Genomic DNA, 24,798 nt, shown 5'->3' on the forward strand with positions numbered 1-24,798 from the left:
AACAGGTTTCGTTCCTACGTTGCCCATATCATGAATATAATACACCCTCCTCGTGATTATTCCTTAATACGTAGTATATTGGAAATACCACTGCTATCATTACGCTGACAAGATGCTAATAAGCACTTCATAACATCGCTCTTAGGTGGCATTATAGATGTTCCTGATCTCCTCTCCAACGTAAGTCTTCGAATCCCATCCTTCTTATCCAGAAATCACTCCCTCTTTCAAGTACCAACCCATAACGCATCCTATGTACACAATCATTTTTACATAGAATGCTCCGTAAACTAAATAATGTTAATATTAATTTTAATATTTAATAAATGTATTAGTTATAAGTTTGCTGTACGCCTGTACTATATCACTATAGTACTATTATGTTTATATCGAGTTGTATTTTCTATATGTTCTGTTTTACTGTGTGTTATAAACATTTACTACGTATTGATATATTACATTTCAAATGTTATCATAAAATTGCCGATTGGCGTTTATAAATAAATAAAATATAAAAATAAAAAAACCTTTACAATACAACTACCAATATAACTGCTTTATATTTTGACCTTTGATCTCAACGACATATTTTTGTCACACAAACTACTTGGCGCTTCTCTCCATTTCAACCACGTGTAAAGGAATAGCTTTACGTACTAATATATAATATGTATAGGTAATCGATTCACGTGTTGGTATATAATTGTTACTCAGGGCAGAAGCGTTTCTCCTTGAGATGTTATGATCTCGTAGTTTCAAAATATTCCATTTAAGAAATATTTCGGCAAACCACTTAAATGCACTTTACAATAATTAATCAAACTGAGCGGGCATAACATAATTTCATTATGAGGTGGCAGTTTCATTTATTGTGAGAATAACAACTTCAAGGACACCTAGGTCCACGTACCAACCAGATCAAAGGAGCCGACATCGTATAATCAGCATAATCTGATGTACCTGGACCAGAGCCGTTAACAATAAGAGCTACTTCACTCCACACTCAGCCGTATTCTGCACGACAAACGACGATATTATACATTTATTCTGTTCTAATAAATAACATTGCATTTACTATTCTAATTTGACTACCATTTTATTTCAAGTCATCATCATTCTGGATCTCTGAAGAGGCAGCACGTAACACATGGACAAATATTCCTATTTCTGACGACATACTAAAAAACACAATTCTTCTGTACCAGTGTTCCTAAGTACTTGAATCTAATAAATTCATACACATCATTCCCAATCTTCATTAAATGGCTTGCCACGATTATTTATTTCCAAAATCATACACAATTCAACAATTGTATTTATTTTATTCCTATACTTACTTGTATGTTTGGCCCCTTCTCTCCAGCAATTTCCACCGTTCTTGAAATTCTCGTATTCACACTTTCCATGCTTTTCTACTTACATAACATTGTCAGAGAATATCATGCACTATAGGCTATAACATTTTACCTTTGTTTGTATATTTCATAATCTTGTTAATAACTACGAATAACAGGAAGGGAATACTAAACCTTAGTTAACACTTATTATAAATTTCTTAAATAAAATAGTATACTTATAAAATCATAAGCTTACCCTTAATAGCTGTAAATATATAAACGTAATTATAATTGATTAGTGTTATGAATCATAAACTATTACAAGTAGTATAAGGTTCAAAATAATAATGCTTATAGATTAATTAATAATTTCCATATCATATAAAATATTGATTTTAAACTTATTTTATTTATAATGTTGAAAAACAAACGTGAATTTGTACCTAAGTATTGAAACTTAAAAGTCCCAAAAAATATTCTCTATACCTACCTATGATTAATATTTCACGTTCGAATGACATTATATTATTGTCTTTAGTATATTTTGGTTTTTAACAATATACACAGATGTAAAATAGAATAAGATTAATACTGTAAATACACTATACAATAAAAAGTAATATAATAAAATATATTATATAGTAATATAGTAAAGTTATACTATTTTGTACGATATAATCTGCAAATGTATCACGAGTAAGGACGTAGGTACACAGTTTTTCATTCAACAATAAAATATTTTAAACGTTTATTAACCTTATTTATTTTTTTGTAATGTGATGGTGTCAGACGTCCGTTTATAATATTATGTACATACCTATATGGCTCTATAATATTAAATATATGTAGAATTAGTGCACTTACCTGGACTTTCTATAAATGTATACACATAGACAGGTATATTATTAGTACGTTTTTGCATAACATAACAATAAGTACGTTTAGGAATAATTGATGGAAATATTTCGTTTTGGAATATACGTATAGTATTAATGAGTGGTGCGTGGATTTTGGATCCTAATATCATTTGTTCCTTCCTGTTTCAAAAAGCATCTCGTGTAATTACCACATATACATAAATAAAAGGTGTTCGTAAAACAGAAAAGTTCTAAAAGTACAATAAAACACCGAAAAAACTAATGATTTCCGGAAATTTATTTTTGATAATACATATAGGTTTCTGAAAAAAAATTGAAAAACTCGCATGGGCTCTAAATTAAATTTGTAACTAATAAATTATTATAATTATATGTACAATTATAATGCGTTTCATAGCAACTGTGACTCGACACATTCATGGTGGTTTTGTCTCAAACCGGGGGTTTTTAAACTATAGGATAGAAAAATGTGTATAGCCCATTTTTTTCGCAAGTTTTATAAATTATAACAAATGGTAAGATAAGCTGGTATGATTCATTGATTATCTTGTTTAATAGAGGTATAATTTTAAAAAAGTGTAAAATATTAGTTCAATTTTAGTATCAATTTTAAATTCTCCGCACATTAATATGCACTAGTTTTATAAACCCTAATGAAAAACACCACGAGGTGCGTTAGCGTCGAGTCACAGTTACTATGAAACGCACTATGGTACATAGTATACTAAATTTGTAAAAAGTCCATGGAAGGGGGGGGGAGTTGTATCACCCTTGAGCATGCCCATGTTACACATTGTATATTAAAATATTACCTAATTCTGCAGGGGGCAAATTGCAAAACACTGGAAATTTATAAAAATTCATATTAAATTTACGGATGTACAAAGATTAATGTTATGAATTTTAATACATATTAAATAGGCAATCATAAAAATAATAGAAACAAATATTAATTTACATTCTTAAAAAATAAAATCTAGTAATTGAATTAAAAACTATTTTATTAAAATGCTTAGTAAGGTACCTACTATAAACTCACTTCTCACAACACCATAATACAATTAATTTTCAAGCAAATTTTTTTTAGAATAATCAAAGACAGAATGTTTAATATACCAATGAAATGTTCAAAAGTTTATAGATATTTTTGTTACCACTTTTCAGTTATTAGAAATTATTTCAATACAAACTGTATTTGTCCATAATGACTTTTCATATATTCTTCGTCACAGAATAAATAAATAAAATATAATATAAAAGTCGACAAAATGTAAAGTTTATATTAATTACACATTGTAATTTAAAATAAATGTATTCAAATTTACCACAAGTCAAAAAGCTTTTCTTATTAACTGCAAATGTATAAACATAAATATTTTATTTTTGGACGTAATGACTAATCATATGAAATTTAATAAATATTAAATAGGTATCTCTCACAAAAATTAATGGAAACAAATATTAATTTACAATCTTAAAAAATTAAATATAGTTACTGAATTAAAAACTATGTTATTGAAATGCATATGGATAGGTAGGTACTTAAAACGCACTATTCATAGCACACAATAAAATTACAATGCTTAGATACTGTATATTACCAATACTGTATATTTTAATTTTTAACTGACAGTAATATATTTTATTTTTAACGAAATTTCAAGAATTGGACCATCTCAGGTCTTTCTGTTACAGCCTGTATTATATTATCTCCCACACGCTTGGAAAAATGGAACAATAGGCATATAGATAAATCTTTACTGCAAAACTGCAAAACAGAAAAACCAAATTACCTTAGTGAAGTATTACAAATAATAAAAAAAAGAAACAATGTAAATCGTAAAGTTTTGCATGTAAAAACCGGGGTAAAAAATGTAAGCGAGCTCTTTCTACTTACAATTTGACATTCAGTTTATATTTCTTGTGCTATTTAACTATATTATATTATAATACCATGGTTTATACTGTTACTCACTTTCCTTATAACAAAACAGTCGTGGCTCATATAAATAATCTGTAAATCAAGTAAATAACAAGTACCTACCTTGGTTATTCAAATTGTTGCATTTTTCACTGTCTTGTTAGGTACATTATATAAATATAAATATATAACTATACAAACACAACTATATATCTATACCTAGTCTATATTATAATAGTATAATACAATAATTGCTAGGGAGTTATAATGTTATATAATATGTAAATAATTATTAAATAATATAGAATTATGCTCACCGTGAGCATTCGAATAACTCGTACTGAGCTCGAAGAATGCCACCAGTATATCGACTAGAAAGTATAATATTTGATTGTTAATTATATTTATAACATTTAACATTTATAATATCCAAGAACATTGTATTATTTTAATAATATATTAACATAATTTTATATACCTAATAAAATATTGATGAGACAGATAAGTCTAGCTATACATTTTTTGATAATTTTTTCTATAATATATTATTTAGACCACTATTTGTTTTAGACCCGTAGTATATTCCAAGGTGTGTGCACGGGAGGTGATTGGTGTGCCTGGTCACCCCTGACATTTTATAATTGTGTCCCTTAAATTAAAGTCCCAGGGCCTAGGGACAGTGATTTCATCTGATATAACTAGAATAAAATAAAATATTTTTTTCTAAGAAATGTGGTAAAAAATAAACCATTTTTCGTGATAAAAAAAATAATAAAACGTAATAGTATATTGTGTAGCATGGGCGAGAAGTAAGCTATTTCACTCACAGAACTGAAATTGGCAAAATTCCTTCCACACGCGATCCACACATACTGTTTTTTGTCACGCCTCTGCGTTCATCGATCACGGAAAAGTTAATGCCGAGATATATGCAACAACCAGACTATATTACGAAAACAATATTTCATGAAAGAAACGATTTGGTTTTATTTATTTTTAGGGTCATGCATCAAGATCATAATATGAATATAAGATGTAATCAAAAGTTTATGTTTTATAAGGATCGTAGTATAGATTCCAGTGTCTGGTATAGTGTAGAGAATACGCCCAGCACTTTTGGGGATTTCCACTTTACCGCCTGGACTTTTTTGGGATTTCCATTTTACGTCCCGGCACTATTGGGATTCTTACTTTACCACGAGATTGGAGGAAACAATTTTAATTTTCTTGGAGTAAGTTGTTATGATTATAACACCTGATATTTAGAAAAAAATTACAAATAATAAATAAACATTGTAATTAACTTAACCTAACCTAAACTTTCCTATCCAAGGAAATAATAGATATTTTGGTACTAGTAATTATATATAAGTATTATTATTGGCACTGATTAATATGTATCTACATGTATTGTTAAGAGCTTTAGTCCAAATTAAGAAAACAACCCAATAATATTGTATGCACGCTTCCCCTCCCCAAAATTCCAGTTTGCGCAGGCCTATGAGTGTTTTAAAAATTGTAAAGATGTTATTAAAATCGATTTGGAAACACATCAGAATTCTAAACAAAACTCTATGTAATTTTGCTATATTAGGTAGGTAGCTGATTCTGGATGGCGTAGCCTGTGTCAAACTAAATGCCCTTGGATTTACATATATCTTCTTAAAATCTTATGAAAATCGGTCAAACACTAAGGATTAGCTGTATTTTTTTTTATATATTTGGAGGGCTTGAAACCGATTGAAAAAATTTCGATTTCGGTTTCGATTTTGGATACCGGTTTCTAATTTTTTCGATTTCGTTTTCAATTTTTCAATACCGGTATTACGAAATTCCGGTTTCGGTTTCAACTTTCCAATACCGATATTAGGAAATTTCGGTTTCGGTTTCAATTTTTCAATATCGATATTAGGAAATTTTGGTTTTGATTTCGGTTTTGTATGCTGGTTTCTACATTTTTAAAAACGGATTTAAAGCAGACTTTAAGTTAGAATTATAAATAATTTTATTATACTTAAATAGTTAAATACTTAATATGATTTTTTAATTTTTGATAAAAATAAGAGTAATATTTCAATAGGAGTGATTTTGTAATTTTATTCTACAAATTACAAGCTTTAAGTAACCTAGAACAAAATTATTTCAATAGTTTAAAGTGTTTAAACTTTAAAGATAGTACATACATGTCTAGACTATAAGTATAAAAGTAAACCGATAAGGAACTACACTATAATGAACAACAAACACGCAGACTGCACTACTGCAAACACAGTATTTTTAATAACTAAATAATTCTTAAACAATATTATATAATATTTTAAATTTATTTTTATATTAGTGTTATTATTATTGTCTCTGATCCCCACGGCCTACAGACTGCAGTAGCGGTGATGGTCGTACGATCACTCACAAAAATTAAAACCCGTGCAATTTTCAGTTTTTCCTGGTATTGTACCTCAATAAATAATTTGTTCTAGCAGTAATTATTATATGATTTTCTTCTTATTTATATTTTATAGTTTGATTATAATAGTATTATACTATTCAGTATTTAATAGCTTAATATTATTAAATAACAATCTAATAAATTAATAGACCCATATACGGGCCGTCATCTGTCAAATGTGCTGCCCAATAAATAATTAATAACTATTATTAATATTATTTATTATTAATTACTATTATAATAAAAGTATAAAACCTCAACTTGGCCGAAATCCTCGACTCAACTCTCGGACCACAACCGGATCAGAACATAAAAACGCTTAAATTTCTTAAGCTAACTAATTTAATTATCAAAATATAATTGTATCTATGAACCCTATGTATATTATCTAAATTGTTATAAAGAATTATGAACTAATGGCCTTTGCTGCCGAGTTGTTTTTAAGAACAATAAAAAAAAAAAAAAAAAGGTATAAAACAACTATAATAATTTTTCAAATAATGAAATGGTTATCAACATTTTAATCATAATCCCATGGGTGTATCAATGCAATTTACGTATTTACGTACATTTTAAAATAATTTACGTTGATTAAAAAAAAAGCATTATTTAAAATATTAAAATTAAAATATTGAGTTATAAGTTATAACAACGGTTCCCAATTTTTTCCGATTTCAGTTTTGAATTTAATACCAGTAACCAATTTTTTGCGGTTTCGGTTTTAAATTATAATACCGGTATCCAATTTTTTCCGATTTCGGTTTTGACTTTAATACCGGTATCCAATTTTTTTCGGTTTCGGTTTTAGATTATAATACAGGTATCCAATTTTTTTCGGTTTCGTTTTCGATTTTGATTTCGGTTTCGGTTTTTTAACGGTTTATACCAATTTCTGAAACCGGTTTTGAAATCGGTTTCAAGACCTATATATTTGAGAAATCATAAAGTGAAATCATCCATTACAAAAATGATAGAGAATAATATTTTTGAGGGTACGACATATCAGTTTGTTTAAATATTGTCACAAAACAATTAAATAATTTAATTTTACAATAATTTTTTTGTTGGGGTGCATCAGTTTGTCTCTGGCGTATTTTGTGAGGAGGCATTCAAATAATAGGTGTTTAAAAGTTGTAGTCGCAGTGTTGCATGTGGTGCATATTATACGTTGTTACTTTTTCCTCATTAAATGTTCATAAGTGTTTAATGTGTGGCCGATTCGTAATCTGTTGATTATGATTTGATGCCTGCGTGGGAGTGACGTGTAAAATTAAAAATACTAGTGCCAAACACAGAAAGAGCATTATCACTTCTAGAACTTCTCAATGAGACGAACCTTCTTCAAAAAATATAACATGAACACTTAGATATATCACATACAACTTATACTATCCTAAAACTTATTGCATCATATAATTTTTCTTATATAAACCTTATTCTTTTGTAAAATTTAAATAAATTGTAATATGTATCTGGAAACGCCAAGGTAATTGAGGCGTATTTTTTAAATATGAAAAAAAAAAATTTTATTTTGAACCCTGAATATAAAGTCAAATAATAATAAAATATAAAACCCCTTTTAAAAATTATCTTCTATAACTTTTGTGATGGATGATTTTACTCTTAGATTACTCAATAATCATTAAAAACCATTTTAGATGACAGTGTTGTGTATGGGTCTGAAAGAGAAAATAAATATTACATTGACATCCTCTTAAGAGTGGTATTTGTCTTTCTGTATTTACATTAAAAATATGCCCAGAATTAAGGAAGCAAATCATAATATTAATAACTGTAATTGATTTCATATAATTATTTTATTTTAAGATTTGTTTTAGATTTTGAGCGGAGCGATAGATTGTAGCCACATATACCATCACTTGAAGAAGTTTTTTTTGAATTACACCCAAAGAAATATCCAGGTAAAATTGAAAATAAGTTAGGTTAAACCAACAAAAAATTTGTTAACATACGTTCTACAAACTATTTATTGATGTCACAAATTAATTTTCATCAAAACAATCATTATGCCTGTTAATTTATTCTAGCTAACTTATAGGTAAGATTAATGAAATTTTTGTTAACATTACCATTCACACCTTATTAATAATTATCGAACCATATGTAATAATAACAAACTTGCTCATTATTGTTACCTACCTAAGATAATACTATATAGGTAGAATCTAGCAAACTGATAGATAGGATTAATGAAATTTGTGTTAACATTACAAGTCATACTTTATTAATAATTACCGAACTGGTTATTACATTAACAAACTTCCGTGTTATTGTTACCTATAAGAGGTAACCTACTATAGGTAAAATCAATAAAATAATTATTGATAATAAAATTGGTGTTTTTATCAATTATCATATTGTCCAGATATCAGATATTTAGGCTAAACAAAAGCTAAAATATAAAAAAAAATTCTGCTTAAGAATGACATTTTTGTTCCTTTAGAAACAGTTAATACTATATCATTTTATGTTCAATAATGATGAATATGATAAAATTTAAAGATCCAGACCATAGAGTAATAGGTAATAAAAATATAAAATAAAAAAACTATTTACTATAGATATAATTATTTATTTATAATCTTTTTTAAACAAATGGTTCTAGTATATAGAAAATATTAATACAAATTAAAAATTATAATGTAAAACTAGATATAACAAAAAAAAAAAAAATGAAGAACTGTTGTTCCTAAACGACTTACGATTACAAAAAAAAATATATACTTATAGGTACTTATAAATCATAAATGTTGGGTTTGTAATATAAAAAAAAATTAAAATTGGCTAGGGAACTCTTAATAATACATTAGTTTTAAATATTATAATTTGCATCTAATTCTGAGCAAATTTGCTTTACTAAACTAAAACTTTTGTCATATTTAGTGTTAATTTCATAAAAATAATTTTGCAAAAATAACCACACGTTACTTGATTCATATGGATATTCAAGATTAAAAACATGGAATAGCTTAAAACAAATATCGATAGCTTTAAAAACAGAAAACAACTTGTATTTAACATCATCGAAATATACTATTATTTGTTTAGGGTTTAATAATGAGCCAACAACTAGTATACATGGCTGTATATTATTTTCTTGTTTTTTCAGTTTCTCTATGATGACTTCTAGTTCAAGGGGAGTAGATGCTTCTATAATAAATGTATTTTGAGAATCTTTTATGGAATATTTTATGACAGATTTTTTTCCATTGTCATCTCTGGTAATTTTTCTTGATGAAGGTACAAATAACGAATGCATCAAATAAAATATAACCAAGTTTTTCCCATCTAAAACAATATAATATGTATTATAATTATTTTGTAAATTAAACACATTTCGAATTATCAAGGTGACCAAAATGCATGTATTTTCTTATAATTTAGTGGTTTTCCCAGGGGACCAAGCGTTTAGTTAGTTTAGGAGTTTTTCGAATTATTGAGTGACGATAGTATAACCATAGTCAAAAATGTAGAAAGTAAAAAATTCTAATCTACTTATTCATTAAAACTTACTTTCGCATAAATCAGGAGATTCTTTTAATTGATTTAATAATATTTTACTTGCATTATCTTTTATTCTTTCGTCAAATATTTTCAATAGCAAAGATGACTTTCTTTCAAATTTGGCTGGTAGGTTTTTAAAGTTTGAGTACATGTGACAGAAATCTATCTCTACCTAAACAATATAAAATATTATTTTTAGTAAATGTATTATCTTTATATGTAAATAGATTAGATTTATAATTTTGTAGTTAATAGATTGAAATTATAATTATTTTAGTGATTTTTACTGATATGAACACAATGTATAGAGTATAATATTTACCAATTTATAGCCCATTGGTTGAGTAAACTGTATCCATTTTTTGAAAATAGACGCTGTGTTGTTATTCTTAATATATTGAAGCCTAAAATTGTTAGTTTTTTTCCAAATTGTCTCAATTTCAGGCCAAGTTAAGTCTGAATCTTGTAAACTTGCACACAAATCTTCAGATTCGGGTTCCATTTCTTTGTAGAACATAGTATACAATAGATATTTGATACCAATTATAATCTTTATAATAACTAATATAATATAAATAGTACCAAAAAAATACGTACATTTATATTATGATGGATATAAAAATTACTAAATATAACATTTCAAATCCTACCATTATAGGTAACATACAATTTTGGATTTATTTTGCATAATATAATATGTTTTTAAAATGTTATGTCATGGCTGTACCTAATAAGAAATATTAGGAGATGAATTATATTATTATTAAATCAACATTGTTTTTTAGAACATTATAGTTTATAGACCTACCTAGTTTTGAAAATAAAAATCAAGCATTTATGAAAAATAAATTTGTTTTAAAATAAATTTGTTTTTCATAACTGCTAAATTTTTAGTTTCAAAATTTGGTAGGTCTTTAAATTATAATGTTCTAAAAAACAATGTTGATTTAATAATATAATTCATCTCCTAATATTTCTTATTAGGTACAGCCATGACATTACATTTTAAAAACATATTAAGCATAATAAATTCAAAATTGTATGTTACCTATAATAGTAGGATTTGAAATGTCATATTTAGTAATTTTTAAATCCATCATATACATATTTTTTTGATACTTATTTATATTATATTATGTATTATAATTTATAACACTTCATACATAACTTACCGAGTGAATAATCAAGTCAATCTTCAGATCTACAAAGAATTTTCTTATTATTCTCGTATGTTTTACTAGTGGATTTTAATCCAACACTTTGTAATTTCTTCATTGCATTGAAATATTTTGAGTAAAGTTTCCCTTTTGGAGCTTTACAAGATACATCCCTTAAAAAATATACATCCTAAAAATATACTCATCATTAGTTATTAATAATATTAAAATCGAATTTAGGTTATAGTTAAAAATTGTCTACCTTTATTTCTGATGGAAATGACAGTAAAATAGCATTGGCTATATCATTGGATAGATTAATAGTCATAGTCTGATTTCTCTTAATCAAATCATTAATGATAATTTCAACAAGTAAAGTATGACACGATTCATTCAGAAGTTTGTGTTTAAAATAATAGTCCACAATTAATGGACCTTGGGTACTTCGAGTTAAAATTTGACTTAAATCAAAACAACTTTCTGGTAGATTCTTTGTAGAGGAGTTTGATGAAACAAAATGTTGAGTGGAAGTTGATGGGATCGACTTGGTTTCTAAGACCGAACAATCAAGTTGTTCCAACTGTTTTTGTTGATACCCATTGACATATTTTTCAAATTTAATTTGTAAACCAAGTGGAAAGTTTACTAACAATTTTTCAACATGTCTGTACTTCATATACTTCAACACTTCAACATCTATAAACTGATCTAAAATAAAAACGTACTCACATTAAATTATATTTAGTTACATTTCCAATATAGTACTGTATAGTAATTCACTGTATTATATGCCTTAAGATTTTATTTTTTTGAAAAAATAATTTATTTAATTTAAACTGAACGAATTGAGTCCAGCCTAGTGTTACAAAACTTCAATGAATAATTTATGATTTAAAAACAAAATGTGTTCATTATTTGAATGATAAATTATAATTGTAACTATTTTTAAGCATGTGGTATTGTAACTGTTTATTTTCAACTATCCAATTCTTACCTATGCAAGTTTGATAAACAGACTCAAGTTTCCACGACTTTAGGATGTTCCATATTTCCATACACTCGTCATTATTCATGTAGGCAGTTGAAGAATTTTCATGATTTGTTATAGATGACGTTGGTCCACCAATTTCGGTATATATTTCATGCTCAGAATTATTAGAATTTTCTAATAACCAACGGTCTATTATATAGGAATCAGGAATGTATTATATAAAAAAATTCTATACAAAGAAAAATATGATTTTATAATAGGTACACAATACAATACAAAGGGAAGGTAGTGGGTACTTATATAATTTACTATGGATAACTTATAAATTTAAATTAAGCAATATTTACATTAAATGTGTAACAATAATATTTAATAATATTTTTTTAACCTTATGAATAAATGCCCATTAATAGTTTGATTAATATTAATTGGAGGTCCATTACAGTCTTCTGGATACAAAACAGTTTTTAATATTATGTTTTTATTTGTATTAACCTTATAAGCTCTTAAATTAGAATAATAAGCATCAATTTCGATTTGATGAACTATAAAGAAAACTACCAAAGTATTCATGTTAAAAACTATTTCTAAAATCTCATAAAGACAAACTTCATCAACAAAGTTTGTCAAAAAATATCCAGTTTTAAATTTAGTACCCTTATACTTAACTTGGGAGTAACTTAATAAATTATCAGATGGATAGCCAAAAATTCTATCTAAAAATATAGTATTGTTACTTATTATTTTATGTATTTCATTCATTTCAATATTTTTGTTATTTATATTGTTTAATATGTTGAATGCAAAACTATATTGATACTTTTTTGCTAATGATAATGTGATATTTTTTTCTAGAGCTAATATTGCGAGCGTATGTTTTTAAGTCTTTATGTTTGGCTTCAAACCTAAAACACCAAAAATGTTTAGGTGGGCCAGATTTTCGAATAATTGATGGATAATGTAATAGAATATGGTGTTTAGGTTTCAATGTATCTTGAAAAAGTAAAACATAATTTAAATTATGATACCTAATAAGTTGTTCTAAACGGATGATTGAGTTTTCTTTAATTTGGTATGAAAGGAGAATAGTTATGATTTTTGAAAAATTTAAAAAAAACATCCATACTGGATCATCATCTGGGACTAAGTCACCAACCATTAAGGAAAAGAAGTGAACAAATGTTATCATTTCTCGGGCTGTCATTTTTAAGTGAAATTTTTTGATATTATTTAATTTAATAGGAGGGGAGATGTTGCCAATTTCAATACAACCATAATTAAAGTTTTGTTTTCTTAAATTTAAAGTATCTAATGAAAAAATGCATACACTCTCTGTGTAATATTTAATAATGTGGCAAAGGTTGTAATGACAGATGCCTTCAAAAATATCATGCATCAAATCAACACTAAAATTTGTTGTTGCGTGGAATGAAATTAATTTGTTAAAAACTGGCTCTTTGTAAATACCGGTTAATTTGAAATCATTTGTATTAATATCTTCTGCATAGTTTTCAGAATTACGAAGTAATAAAACATTTTCTTCTGATGCTTTTTGTGTAAAACTTTTATTCTCTTTGCAAAACCTGCAGAAATAATTCGCTGAAAAAGACTTGCTAAATTCTAAAATAGTATTCAAACCTAAGTTGTCGCCAACAAGTAAACCTAATACAAAATGAACTTTTTTTAAACCTTCTTTAGTCAAAATAAGTATGCCATCTACTTCAAGCTCATTTAACTCATTAATTAATGTTTGTAAACATAGGTCATTACCAAATTGTTTCATATCAACTGATTTTAGTAAGGCTGCAATAAATATATTACATAATTTAGATTGGTCACTTAAAGGGAAACTATAATATATAGCACAAATGGAATGGCAAGACGAGTGAGAACTTAATGGGTTATTTACCTCAAAGTCGTCAACATATAAAAAATATGGTATTACAATGTTATTATGATATGGAGCGATTTTATCCTTCCATAAAGCACCCTGAACAAAATGTGCTAAGACTGTGTCATCTGAAGTGTTCATTAAATGCTCATATTCTGTTAATGTGCTGTGTAAATTATCATTATGCTCAAAATATGATTTAAATTGAAATTGTAGTGGCATTAAAATTCCTTTTGTAATATGTTCACTATAATTGGTTTCACCAAGAGAAGAAACTAAATTTATTTCATTGTTAATAGTAAACTGATTTATATGAGAGTACAGATTATTATTTTTTAACCATTTATCTAAAATATATTCAGAATTGCATAGTTTGAATGGTGTAGAAATTGCTGAAACAATAGTATGAAAAGAAGATAGTAATAATGGGTCTTTAATTGAGTCATTTACAACATTTTTCAATAAATCGGCTATAGGTTTAAATAAACTTTGAGAAAATTCTTTCTGTATATTGACTACATCTTTTCTCGTGAAGTTAGTATTATTGTGTAATGACATTGTTAAGTTAATACCGGCTTGATATATTAAATTAATAGCATTTTCAATATTAATTTTTGTACTAGGAAGGTCAGTTTCACACTCCAATGTACAATTATCATCTATTTGTACTAGGGCATTCTTGATATTAATTTGATTAGAGATTTGAGATATTACAGTGTTGTTTATTTCTATATGAGCTTCATCTATTTCTTTAAGTTTTAATTTTTTAGGAACAGTGTCTTCTAGATTTTCTATGGCATGTTTTCGTGTAAAGTGCTTTTTAAAACTATTTAAATTAGGGAACATTTGAGTACACTGATTTTCAGTACATTCATAGGTACTTGACGGTTTTAATGAATGTAATATTTTGTAATGGACCACCAATGTCGATAATAATAGAAAATCTTCTTTACAAATAAAACAAATCATTTTAAATGATGATAGGTATGCACAAGGGTTAACTTATATTCTAAGTATATTAACTAATTTATAATTAAGTGTTTAAAAATGAATACCTTTGGAAAAATAAAAATATAATCAGTTGATTTTAATTACCTACTTCATTTGTATATTAGTATTAGTATTATGTTTACGTACCTTATAAATATGAAGACAAATCAGTATCACTAGACAACAGTAGACCGATGGTAGCAACTATAGCAATATTGATGACCAATAATAATATATAATGCATAATTAATAAAAGTCACGGTGTCACATCTACCACAGAGTGAACGTGAACTACAATGAAATGTATTGGTGTCGGTTGTGACTAACTGAGACCGCCGCCCGATCATCGAGTTATCAACAATAATTTGTGTAAAAACCCAATGTATCAATATTAGAAAATATATAAATAATTCTATTTTGATTTTTATAGATAATAATTATTTTGTCGATCTATTAATAAATTGTTGGAAGTAATTGGTTATAAGTTAAAACAATGTAAAAGTTTATTGTATTAACAGGGAGTTTGTTCAATTATTTTACACAAATACAATAGACTTGGTTAATCAAATTAATCGAGGGTTCATAAAAATAACCAGGACAATTTATTAAAATTATATAATATTAGGAGTTTCCTTATAAAATGGTTTGTTAAAAATTCTATACATAATAACAAATTAAGTTCATTGATGTTGTCATCAATTTAATTAAATGAAACAATCAGTATGTTATAATAAAAATATATTTATATTTTCAACAGAACTTAGTATGTTAATAATTAACTGACCTAATTTATTAATACTACCCAATATATTTCTCTGAGTGTAGATAATCTAAAATTAAATTTGTCAACAGGCCCCGATAATCTGTCAGCTACCTTTTTACACAAATGTCGTTTTGTCCTTGCACCTCATATTCATTTTCTTTTTAACCAGTCTTTAAATTCTGGTATATTTCCTACAATCTGGAAAACTGTGTTTATTTCCCCTATTTTCAAGAAAGGTGATCGCTCTACCGTAGATAATTACCGCCCAATTTCAAAAATTTCTATACTTCCAAAAATATTCTCAAAAATAATAAATAATAAATATAATATAATCTCTTATATTAAATAAATTTTTACATGATACTCAACATGGTTTTCGTAAAGGGCATTCCACCATAACTAATTCAGCCATATTCAAACACAATATAATCGATTCATTCTTAGCTAAATCCCAAATGGATACAGTCTTTACTGATTTCAATAAAGCGTTTGATAGTGTGGATCATTTTATACTTATACATAAACTAAAAAAAATCGGATTCTGTGATCCATTACTATCCTGGCTTACATCCTTTCTAATTAATAGAATCCAACTAGTTAAATTAAACCAATTTATTTCAGAACCCATCCAAGTTCTCTCAGGTGTTCCTCAAGGCGACCATCTTTAACCTACATTGTTTCTATTATTTATAAATGATATAAATATGATTATAAAACACTCAAATATTTTATTATTTGCAGATGACGCGAAGATCTTTAAAAAAATAGATTCCATTCATGATTGTATTAATTTACAAGATGATTTAAATAATTTATATGATTGGTGTAATTTAAATGGTTTGAACCTCAATATCTGTAAATGCAAAATATTATCATTTAATATTAAAAAATCTCATGTTTATTTTGATTATAAATTTAATAATGTCTCTATTGAACCTGTGGATTCATTTACCGACTTGGGAACCACTTTCGATTCTAAGTTATGTTTTAATCAACACATTGATAAAATAACCAATAAAGCATTTCAAAATCTCGGTTTCATTACTCAAACTTATGTAAATGCCCTAAAAAGTATTTATTTTGCTTTTGTCAGATCACATGTAGAATATGATCCCTTATTTGGTCATCAGACAACATAGGAGTTAATCATAATCTCGAAGCTATTCAAAATCGTTTTCTTCGCTCTCTAACATTTAAGTTTAAAATCGAACGTCCACCACATTCAAATTATAACGGAGTATTATCCTACTTCAATATAGAATCGTTAAATACAAGAAGAAGTAACCTCCATTATTCATTTTTATTAAGACTATTAAACAACTCAATAGATTGCCCTTATTTACTGCAACGATTAAATTTTCGAATAAATACTAAATCCACCAGAAATCTAGAAAGCTTTTTAATTAATAATGTTTCTAAAACATACTCTAAATCATCTCCTTCAAATATACTGATGACTATAGGAGACACTATGAATACTAATTTTAGTTAAAATTATTATAGCTGTAAAATTATATACCACATAATATGTAATTGTTATATTAATTGAATGTAAACTTTATACTATTTGTACCAACATTTTATTGTATTCATGTCACTACATAAAACAAATTTTTTTTTTATATATATATTATTCTGTAAATCGAGTTTTTTTTTCCGTCAATAAAGATAATAATAATAATAATAATAATATGTGGTTCAGTATAATAATTGTAAAAACTCACTGGTTGCTAGGACAGTATTGTCGTACTCTTCTTTTACATGTTTTTTAAATTGATCAATATCCTCTGGGATATTCAATTTTTTGAGACAATCATCAGGACACGAGAATTACCGCAAAATTGCATGAAATAAAAATGAGTTAATTAATATATTATATTATTATTTAAATAGACGTTATACGGCAACTCCATATGAGGTAACACCTGCTATGAGCTCTAAGATTTTATACATAGTAAAAAGTTATATCACAAGAGAGGAATAATACGTAGTTCGATATCCATTATAGACTAGATCTGTAGGTACTCTATCCAGAGAGAGAACACACCAGTATTTATCCTGCGATGTTGGTAAATATTTTTACGACATTTCATTTTTTTAAGTGATTTATGAGAATTTTTAATATATTATGTACGCATATATACGCCATATTAAATACGTATAGCAAATTTTTCGTTTACTAGTTTCAATAGTGTGCTGTTGGCAGTGGTGGCTCATGCTATGGGGCATACGGGTACGTGACCCACCTACAAAATTGAGAAGAAAGAAGAAGAATATAATATTATATTAAATTAAAATTGAATAAAGTATAAGTATTTCTTTCATCATAATATAGTTGGTACTTGGTAATTTGGTATACTTTTTTTTGTACCGAGCGAATTTTCTATGGAGATAATACTTTCGGCATTGTGATTTTTCTCCAAATTCTTCGAAAAACACAAAAAATGAAAAATGAAACGGCACGTTTGTTTATTTATTTTGCAAGTCATGCACGCTGGCGGCGGTGGACTCACACACTCTCTCAATTGTTTAACTTGTGATATTTCACAGACTCGTATCTTGCTTAAAAATTGAAGAATCCGTTCTCTTAAAAATATATTAAAATGTATAGTAATATTATAATTATTATAGAAACGAAAAGAAAAAAACATAGAAATTATAATTTACATACTTATAATAAATACATTATTATCACCAAAGACCGGATTTATATGCATTTAAAATGTTAAAATATGCACTTAAAAATCATAAAACATGCAAAATAATTTTTGATTTTTACAGCTTTTTATTTATGGTAAAATTATAAAATCAAAACATTTATGACGAAAATATGCACTTAAATATCACAAAACATGCAAAATAAATTTTTATTACCTATTACAGCTTTTTATTTATGGAAAATTTATAAAATCAAAACATTTATGATGAAAAAAAAATAATAAACTACAATATTATATACAATATATTTTATGAATTTATGATTGTGATAAAAAATATATAATTTATTTGTTATTGGAAAAACAATAAGTAACAATAATATGTTCCATATTGATCTCAGTTAAATTATGACGGCGATTTGTGACAATATGTTTGTATGCAGAAAAACTTCGTTCCACATCAACACTTGTTATGGGTGCATATTTAAAACTTGACAACATTTCCGGGGAAAAGTGTTTGATAGAAGAACTTAAGTCAACATTCTCACCTTGGTGTATTTTAGAAATTTCTTTTAAAATTAGCAGGCCTTTGTTTTTTTTAATAATGTCGGAACATTTTTTTTTAATTAATACGCTATTTTCATTTTCTGGAAGATTATTGATAGCATTTGTAACTTGTTCAAATATTTCTAAAGCATTTATGAGTAGCAAACCTGAAGTCTCAAGCTTTTTAATACTTTCAACAATAACCGAAAAATTTGTTTTAATATAAGTTAAATCGTTAATTATATTTGATTTAGTTAGAATTTGCTTACAGTTTTTAATGCTTTTTACATCGTCTTCTGGTAGGCTTTGTATAACATTTTTAAAATTTTCGAAATTATCTGCATAAAATATTGCTGATTCTAACCAAGCACCCCATCGTGTTATTATAGGTTGGGGCGGTAATGGTTTATTAGGTAGCATTTCATGATATAATTGAATTCTATAAGGAGCTTTCAAAAAAATCTTTTTTCCGTTGTTAATTAAATCGTTTATTTCATGAAAAATATCCATAATATTTTCTGCAATCCGATGAATCCCGTGAGCAGCACAAGTCACATGAATAAGATTGGAATAAAATGGTTTTAAATTTTTGGCAGCCTTAACCATATATGGGGCTGCATCGGATAACATTAACAAAACTTTTTCGTCATTACCTCCCTCTGGCCATAATATTCTAAGACAATCATTTACAAATTTTGCTATAGTATTATTGTTTGTTTTTTCAAGAACTTTAGATGCTAAAAGATAAGATTTTGATGGTGAATCAACATTTAACTTTCCAACAATAAAATTCGCAACATATTTGCCTCGTGGGTCAGTAGTTTCATCGATACAAAAATATATGAATGAACTTCCTATGTTTTCTCGTATTTTTGTTAAAATATCTGTGTAACATTTGATTACATAATTCTTTCTTAGGGTACTTTCATCAGGTATATGTAGATGAGTATATTTCTCCAAAAAAGACCTAAAATTGGTATTTTGTAATTTATGCAGTGGTATGTTAGAAGAAATCATTGCTGAACAAAGTTCTTGGAAAAATACTGATTGATTTTCACTTGAAGTTGACTGTTGGTTAACGAATGTTTGTTTAGAAGTTGGAGTTTTTGAATATTTTTCGTGTGAAAATGACTTAACATGCTGATCAATTTGAAACTTTTTTTCTACTACGACTACTTTATTACAATACTGACAAAAAACTGAATTATTATTTAAGGTTTTGAAAACCTCACCTGATTTATTATACGGTTCAATCCATTTTCTAAGTGATGGTAATTTTGAACTTGGAAACTTTGGCATTGTAATTTAAAAACACAAACAATGTTATATAAAATTAATATGTGTTTATTTAGAACTACGTTGACGTCGTTGACTATTGCCGAATGTACACTTCGAACTACAGTCGTTAGTCTGTCAGTCTGTGTTCTGTAGTATAAATAAACGATAGTCGATAACTTGATAATGTTAGATAAGATAAAACTATACGACGGGAAAATCAGTATACAATCTGCCTATTATATTTTTAAAAATATTTTCAATTTTTGTGTTTTGAACAAATTTGTGTATAATAATGGTACATACAGTTATAAAATTAAATAAAAATATTTAAATATATACGTAATATGCAAAAACATGCATTTTTATGGAAAATATGCACTTGTACCCGAAATATGCAAAAATATGCAAAATAAAAATTTGTAACATTATTTATTTAACTATGATTGATGAAAATCCATTTACTGCATGTAATAGCTTATAAAAATATGAATATGCATAATATGCTAAATCCGGTCTTTAATTATCACTATATACTACTTACCAAATTGCTTTGCAAAACAGTAGTTTATAAATCCAAAATCGTCTATACATGTAAATTATCAAACGTTTATCGTTACTTTATGATACACACTGATTCGTTCAAATACCGAATTAAATACTAATTAATTGATAAATTACAATAATTTTTCTAAGCTTTTACATACCTGAAAATCCAACTTTCTTTAAACTTTCTGTTAGTCATTTATAACATACAAAATATAATATAAACAAAGTTAATTTAATGTTTTCTAGTCAAATAAATGATAATGAAAATTAATTTAAATTAGTTACAACCCTCACACCTGTAGGACAATATATATATACTACCGTAGACCAGGTGTGTGTTGTCAGAAAGAAAAATAACGGAAATTAGGTACTTAATCATTCTTCTGTACAGTATAGATGTCATTTGTACCTCGTCAAGGAGTACATCACTTTAATGGTTGTGTTAAATTTTAAGGTCGTGTATAGCGATTCTTGGTGGTGTCTGTCAGCCACTTTCGCATATTTACTATTTACCACTTAAGTACGATTAAGCATACTATACCTGTTTAGCAACACGATTGGGCATAGAATGTTTTATGTGACTTTGCTACATCGTGCTATTTAATTTGATTCGTACCATACTTGGATTTTATTATTTTCATAACTATTATTAATATTATTATTATTATAAAACAGATTTATGAAATGTGACTATTATTGGCTATGAAATCATGTTATGTTTTTAATTCGTACCATATTTTGAATTGTTATAATTATTTGAATAAATATTTTTGTAAAACAGGTCTATTGGGTAACACGTCTATGCTCCTTATACTTATTATAAACGGAGCATGGGAATAGTTCCAGCTGGCCGACGTATATGCGCATATGCTCAATAGAATTTCAGGTTGGGTGATCGGTTATTGCGTTTTAACAATATTATTGTATGATAATGGATTGATGAATAATATACAAAAACTATATTGTTTTTGAATGAATAATTTATTCATCTATTGAATATATGATTTATTATTTATTAATTATTATTGTAATTATGCTTTTTAAAAATATGCATTTTTAGTTTTGTGTTTTCATAATATATTGTATAAATATGCTAATAAATATATTTTATGTTGCCAGAAATGACAATACTGCTATCATGATGATGTCTGTGATTGCTCGACCCAACCCCGCCAACCTATAGATTATAATGCTCTGTCTATGAGTATAAGGTCTATGTATAAAATATACTTCAAAATTGAAAATGATAACATTGCAAAGTTTTGTATGCTCAATTGTGTAGCTTTTCTTTTGTCTTTCTATATTCTATGACACGCCGACAAATTTGCACAATCATGTCGTAAAAAAGGTGTTTTATGTTTAATCGTGTCATAGCCCGTATCTACCTACCTACGTATATTTTATGTGAAGTGGTAAGAATTCTAAGAAAACATTTTAATTTGCCGTCAATGCTTCTTGAAATAGACTTTTCCACATTTTTTATTTTTTGATATTAACTTCTCCAAAAATTAAAATGCAACAATTTTTAAATACTCTGTTTGAAATAAAACTTCTTTCTTTAGGTGTGGGTAAAAAAAAATTGTAATGAAAAATAAAACGACACTTTTGATGCTAATGTTCTCGGAAACTCGACCGATTGTCTTAATTTTTATTTTTAATGAACGATTATATCACGGAGAAGGTTCCTACCGCAATAGCATTTGTCTAAGTTAATTAACATTAGTGTTATGTAATTTTTAATAATTAAAATAAACGTGTACATTGTTCACCTATATATGTATACATGTTTGTTTATCACCATAGTCACGAATAAAATAATAATATTATAAGGACTACGCTAACCGCTCAACATCGTTTTTAATATACAATTGTTTATCATTGTATGCAAATATAACACATCCATTACAACTACTGTACAGTAGATCAGTACCAACTTGTCCATTTTTGAGGTAAAACTTCTTTCTTGAGGTGTGGGTGGAAAAAATCGTAATGAAAAATAAAACGACAGGAAAAATGAAACTACACATTTGTTTATTTGTTTATTTTGCTAGCAATGCACGGTGGTGGTGGCATGCACGTTTATTTTTATTATATTGGTTTTTCTCACTCTCTCCTTAATTTACTTATAATTTCACGGGCCCCAATACTTATGATAGAAGTTTTACTTCCCCAGAATGTAGTGGTGGGCTCACACACACTCTCTTTTTTTTTAATATGAGATTTTTCGGAGTTAGAGGGATAATATCAAACACGTGGGAAAGGCGACTTCAACTAGACTTGACGACAAATTCAAATCTGTTTTCATAATTCTTATCGCTTCAATAGATTAATTGGAATGTTTGGTGAAAAAGATGTCTAAAATACTATGTCGCGCGTGTGTTAGACAAAAACAGAAAATCACGGTATCGAACACCCTTAATATTATTATTATTTATATTGTAATATATTATAATCCTAATAAACTTTTAAGTCAACACAGACTGTATAACGGTGTTAAATTCGAATAGGTTAATGTTATAAATAGAAAATAATCAGTAGTTATTTGTAAAAATGGCCCAAGTATAATAATTACTAGATCCAATTTTATGTCTATTTTATATTTATGTAAGCCCATTTTTAAGGAATATTATCCTCAATACAAACTTTTTAGGAACTAAGAAACTAGGTACTCTTTCAAAATTTAAATTATGTAAATCAAAATTGTCTAACCAATTACTCACTAATTGATGCTAATTTAAATCTTTTGAAGTAATAATTCAATTTGGTTTTTATTAAATGAAGCAGTTGCTTTACTTACTTTTATTTCTTGCCAAGAGTTAATTTATATTTACATGAGGGGAGTAGGGCCGACGAACTGAGGGTCGTTCGAGTCCCTATACACAGTTGTGTATATTTCCCTGATTGATTAAATATATAATATAAAATGAGGGGAACGAGCCCTTACACACCGGTCCCGTATGATATACGTGGCGCCCGGTCCGTGGGACTCGATCGAGTGCTACGCGTGGCCGTAACAGGCGCGATGAGGGTGTTATTATCGGTCACCCTGAAAAGGGAGATTTTAGATCTCTTGGTGGATGGTTTGTCTGGCGAGACGATTTCGTTAGACGAACGGTCTTGAGGATAACGGCGTAGTTGGGTTGGCCGTGGGGCAGACTTAACGTTACTGAATGGCTGTTTGGACTGTTCTAAGATCGTCGAGGAGTGTTAACGTCTCGTTGAAGTGGTGAATTGCTGATACACGGATTTACATATGTCGGACCGATGGATTTAGGCGGTATGAATGTCAATCACGGTGGCATGGTCACGTTGTCGCCGATGTACTACGTTGGTCCGGACTGACGCGTGCTGGTTGCGGGGTCACGCTGTATTTGCTGTGGGACAGTATCGTCGTACGGCGATGATCGGCGTCGGCACGGTATTAACTACCATGTATCCGCGCTACTGTTGGTCGTCGCCAGTCGCTGGAATTTCGTAGGCTCGCCGTTGATGATCACTGCTACTCATGCTTGAACACCGTGGGGCAACGAGGTTTTGGCTTGCGAGATCGACGGCTTGGATGGTCTTCGGTTCTTCAGAGACTTGTGACTGATCGGTGTGTTGACTGTTTGAAGGCTAACTAATCTTTGCATTGCATTGCATGGTTGGAGGAACTTATAGTCCTTTTCCTGAGTTTCAGGGGGTTTGGCCCCAAGACTTGAGTAGGAGGTGGAGTGGTTGAGGTGGTTTCTATGTGCGACTGGTCAGTTTACCGGGTATTTTTCTCAGTTGGCTGATGAATGTCCGAAGCCTTGGCATGTGAAGCACTGGGATGGTCCAGATGTCTTGTAGGCCTCTACGCGGATGCATACGTAGAACAGACTGGGTTTAGA

General features: G+C 27.9%; 2 protein-coding genes across 3 annotated transcripts; both read right to left on the bottom strand.

Moving 5' to 3' along the window:
• Positions 1–204: 204 nt before the first annotated feature.
• On the bottom strand, positions 205–22,868 carry LOC132945578 (uncharacterized). Its single transcript, XM_061015351.1, has 10 exons — positions 22,769–22,868; positions 21,085–21,111; positions 20,922–20,963; positions 17,624–17,686; positions 4,454–4,507; positions 4,191–4,229; positions 3,541–3,567; positions 3,028–3,057; positions 2,202–2,210; positions 205–290 (listed from the first exon to the last, which is right to left on the bottom strand). Exons 1-10 carry the CDS (start codon positions 22,866–22,868, stop codon positions 205–207), a joined length of 477 nt encoding a protein of 158 aa, XP_060871334.1.
• Positions 9,192–14,786, bottom strand: LOC132945270 (uncharacterized). 2 transcript variants are annotated; one of them, XM_061014963.1, is made up of 6 exons: positions 12,259–14,786; positions 11,527–11,972; positions 11,280–11,454; positions 10,430–10,611; positions 10,117–10,279; positions 9,192–9,891 (listed from the first exon to the last, which is right to left on the bottom strand). In XM_061014963.1, exons 4-6 carry the CDS (start codon positions 10,607–10,609, stop codon positions 9,416–9,418), a joined length of 819 nt encoding a protein of 272 aa, XP_060870946.1. In that variant the 5' UTR covers positions 10,610–10,611; positions 11,280–11,454; positions 11,527–11,972; positions 12,259–14,786; the 3' UTR covers positions 9,192–9,415. Both variants share the same exon structure in this region; 1 of them encodes a protein (XP_060870946.1).
• Positions 22,869–24,798: the final 1,930 nt, after the last annotated feature.

The sequence above is a fragment of the Metopolophium dirhodum genome, chromosome 5 (assembly GCF_019925205.1).
Source record: "Metopolophium dirhodum isolate CAU chromosome 5, ASM1992520v1, whole genome shotgun sequence".
NCBI lineage: Eukaryota > Metazoa > Arthropoda > Insecta > Hemiptera > Aphididae > Metopolophium > Metopolophium dirhodum.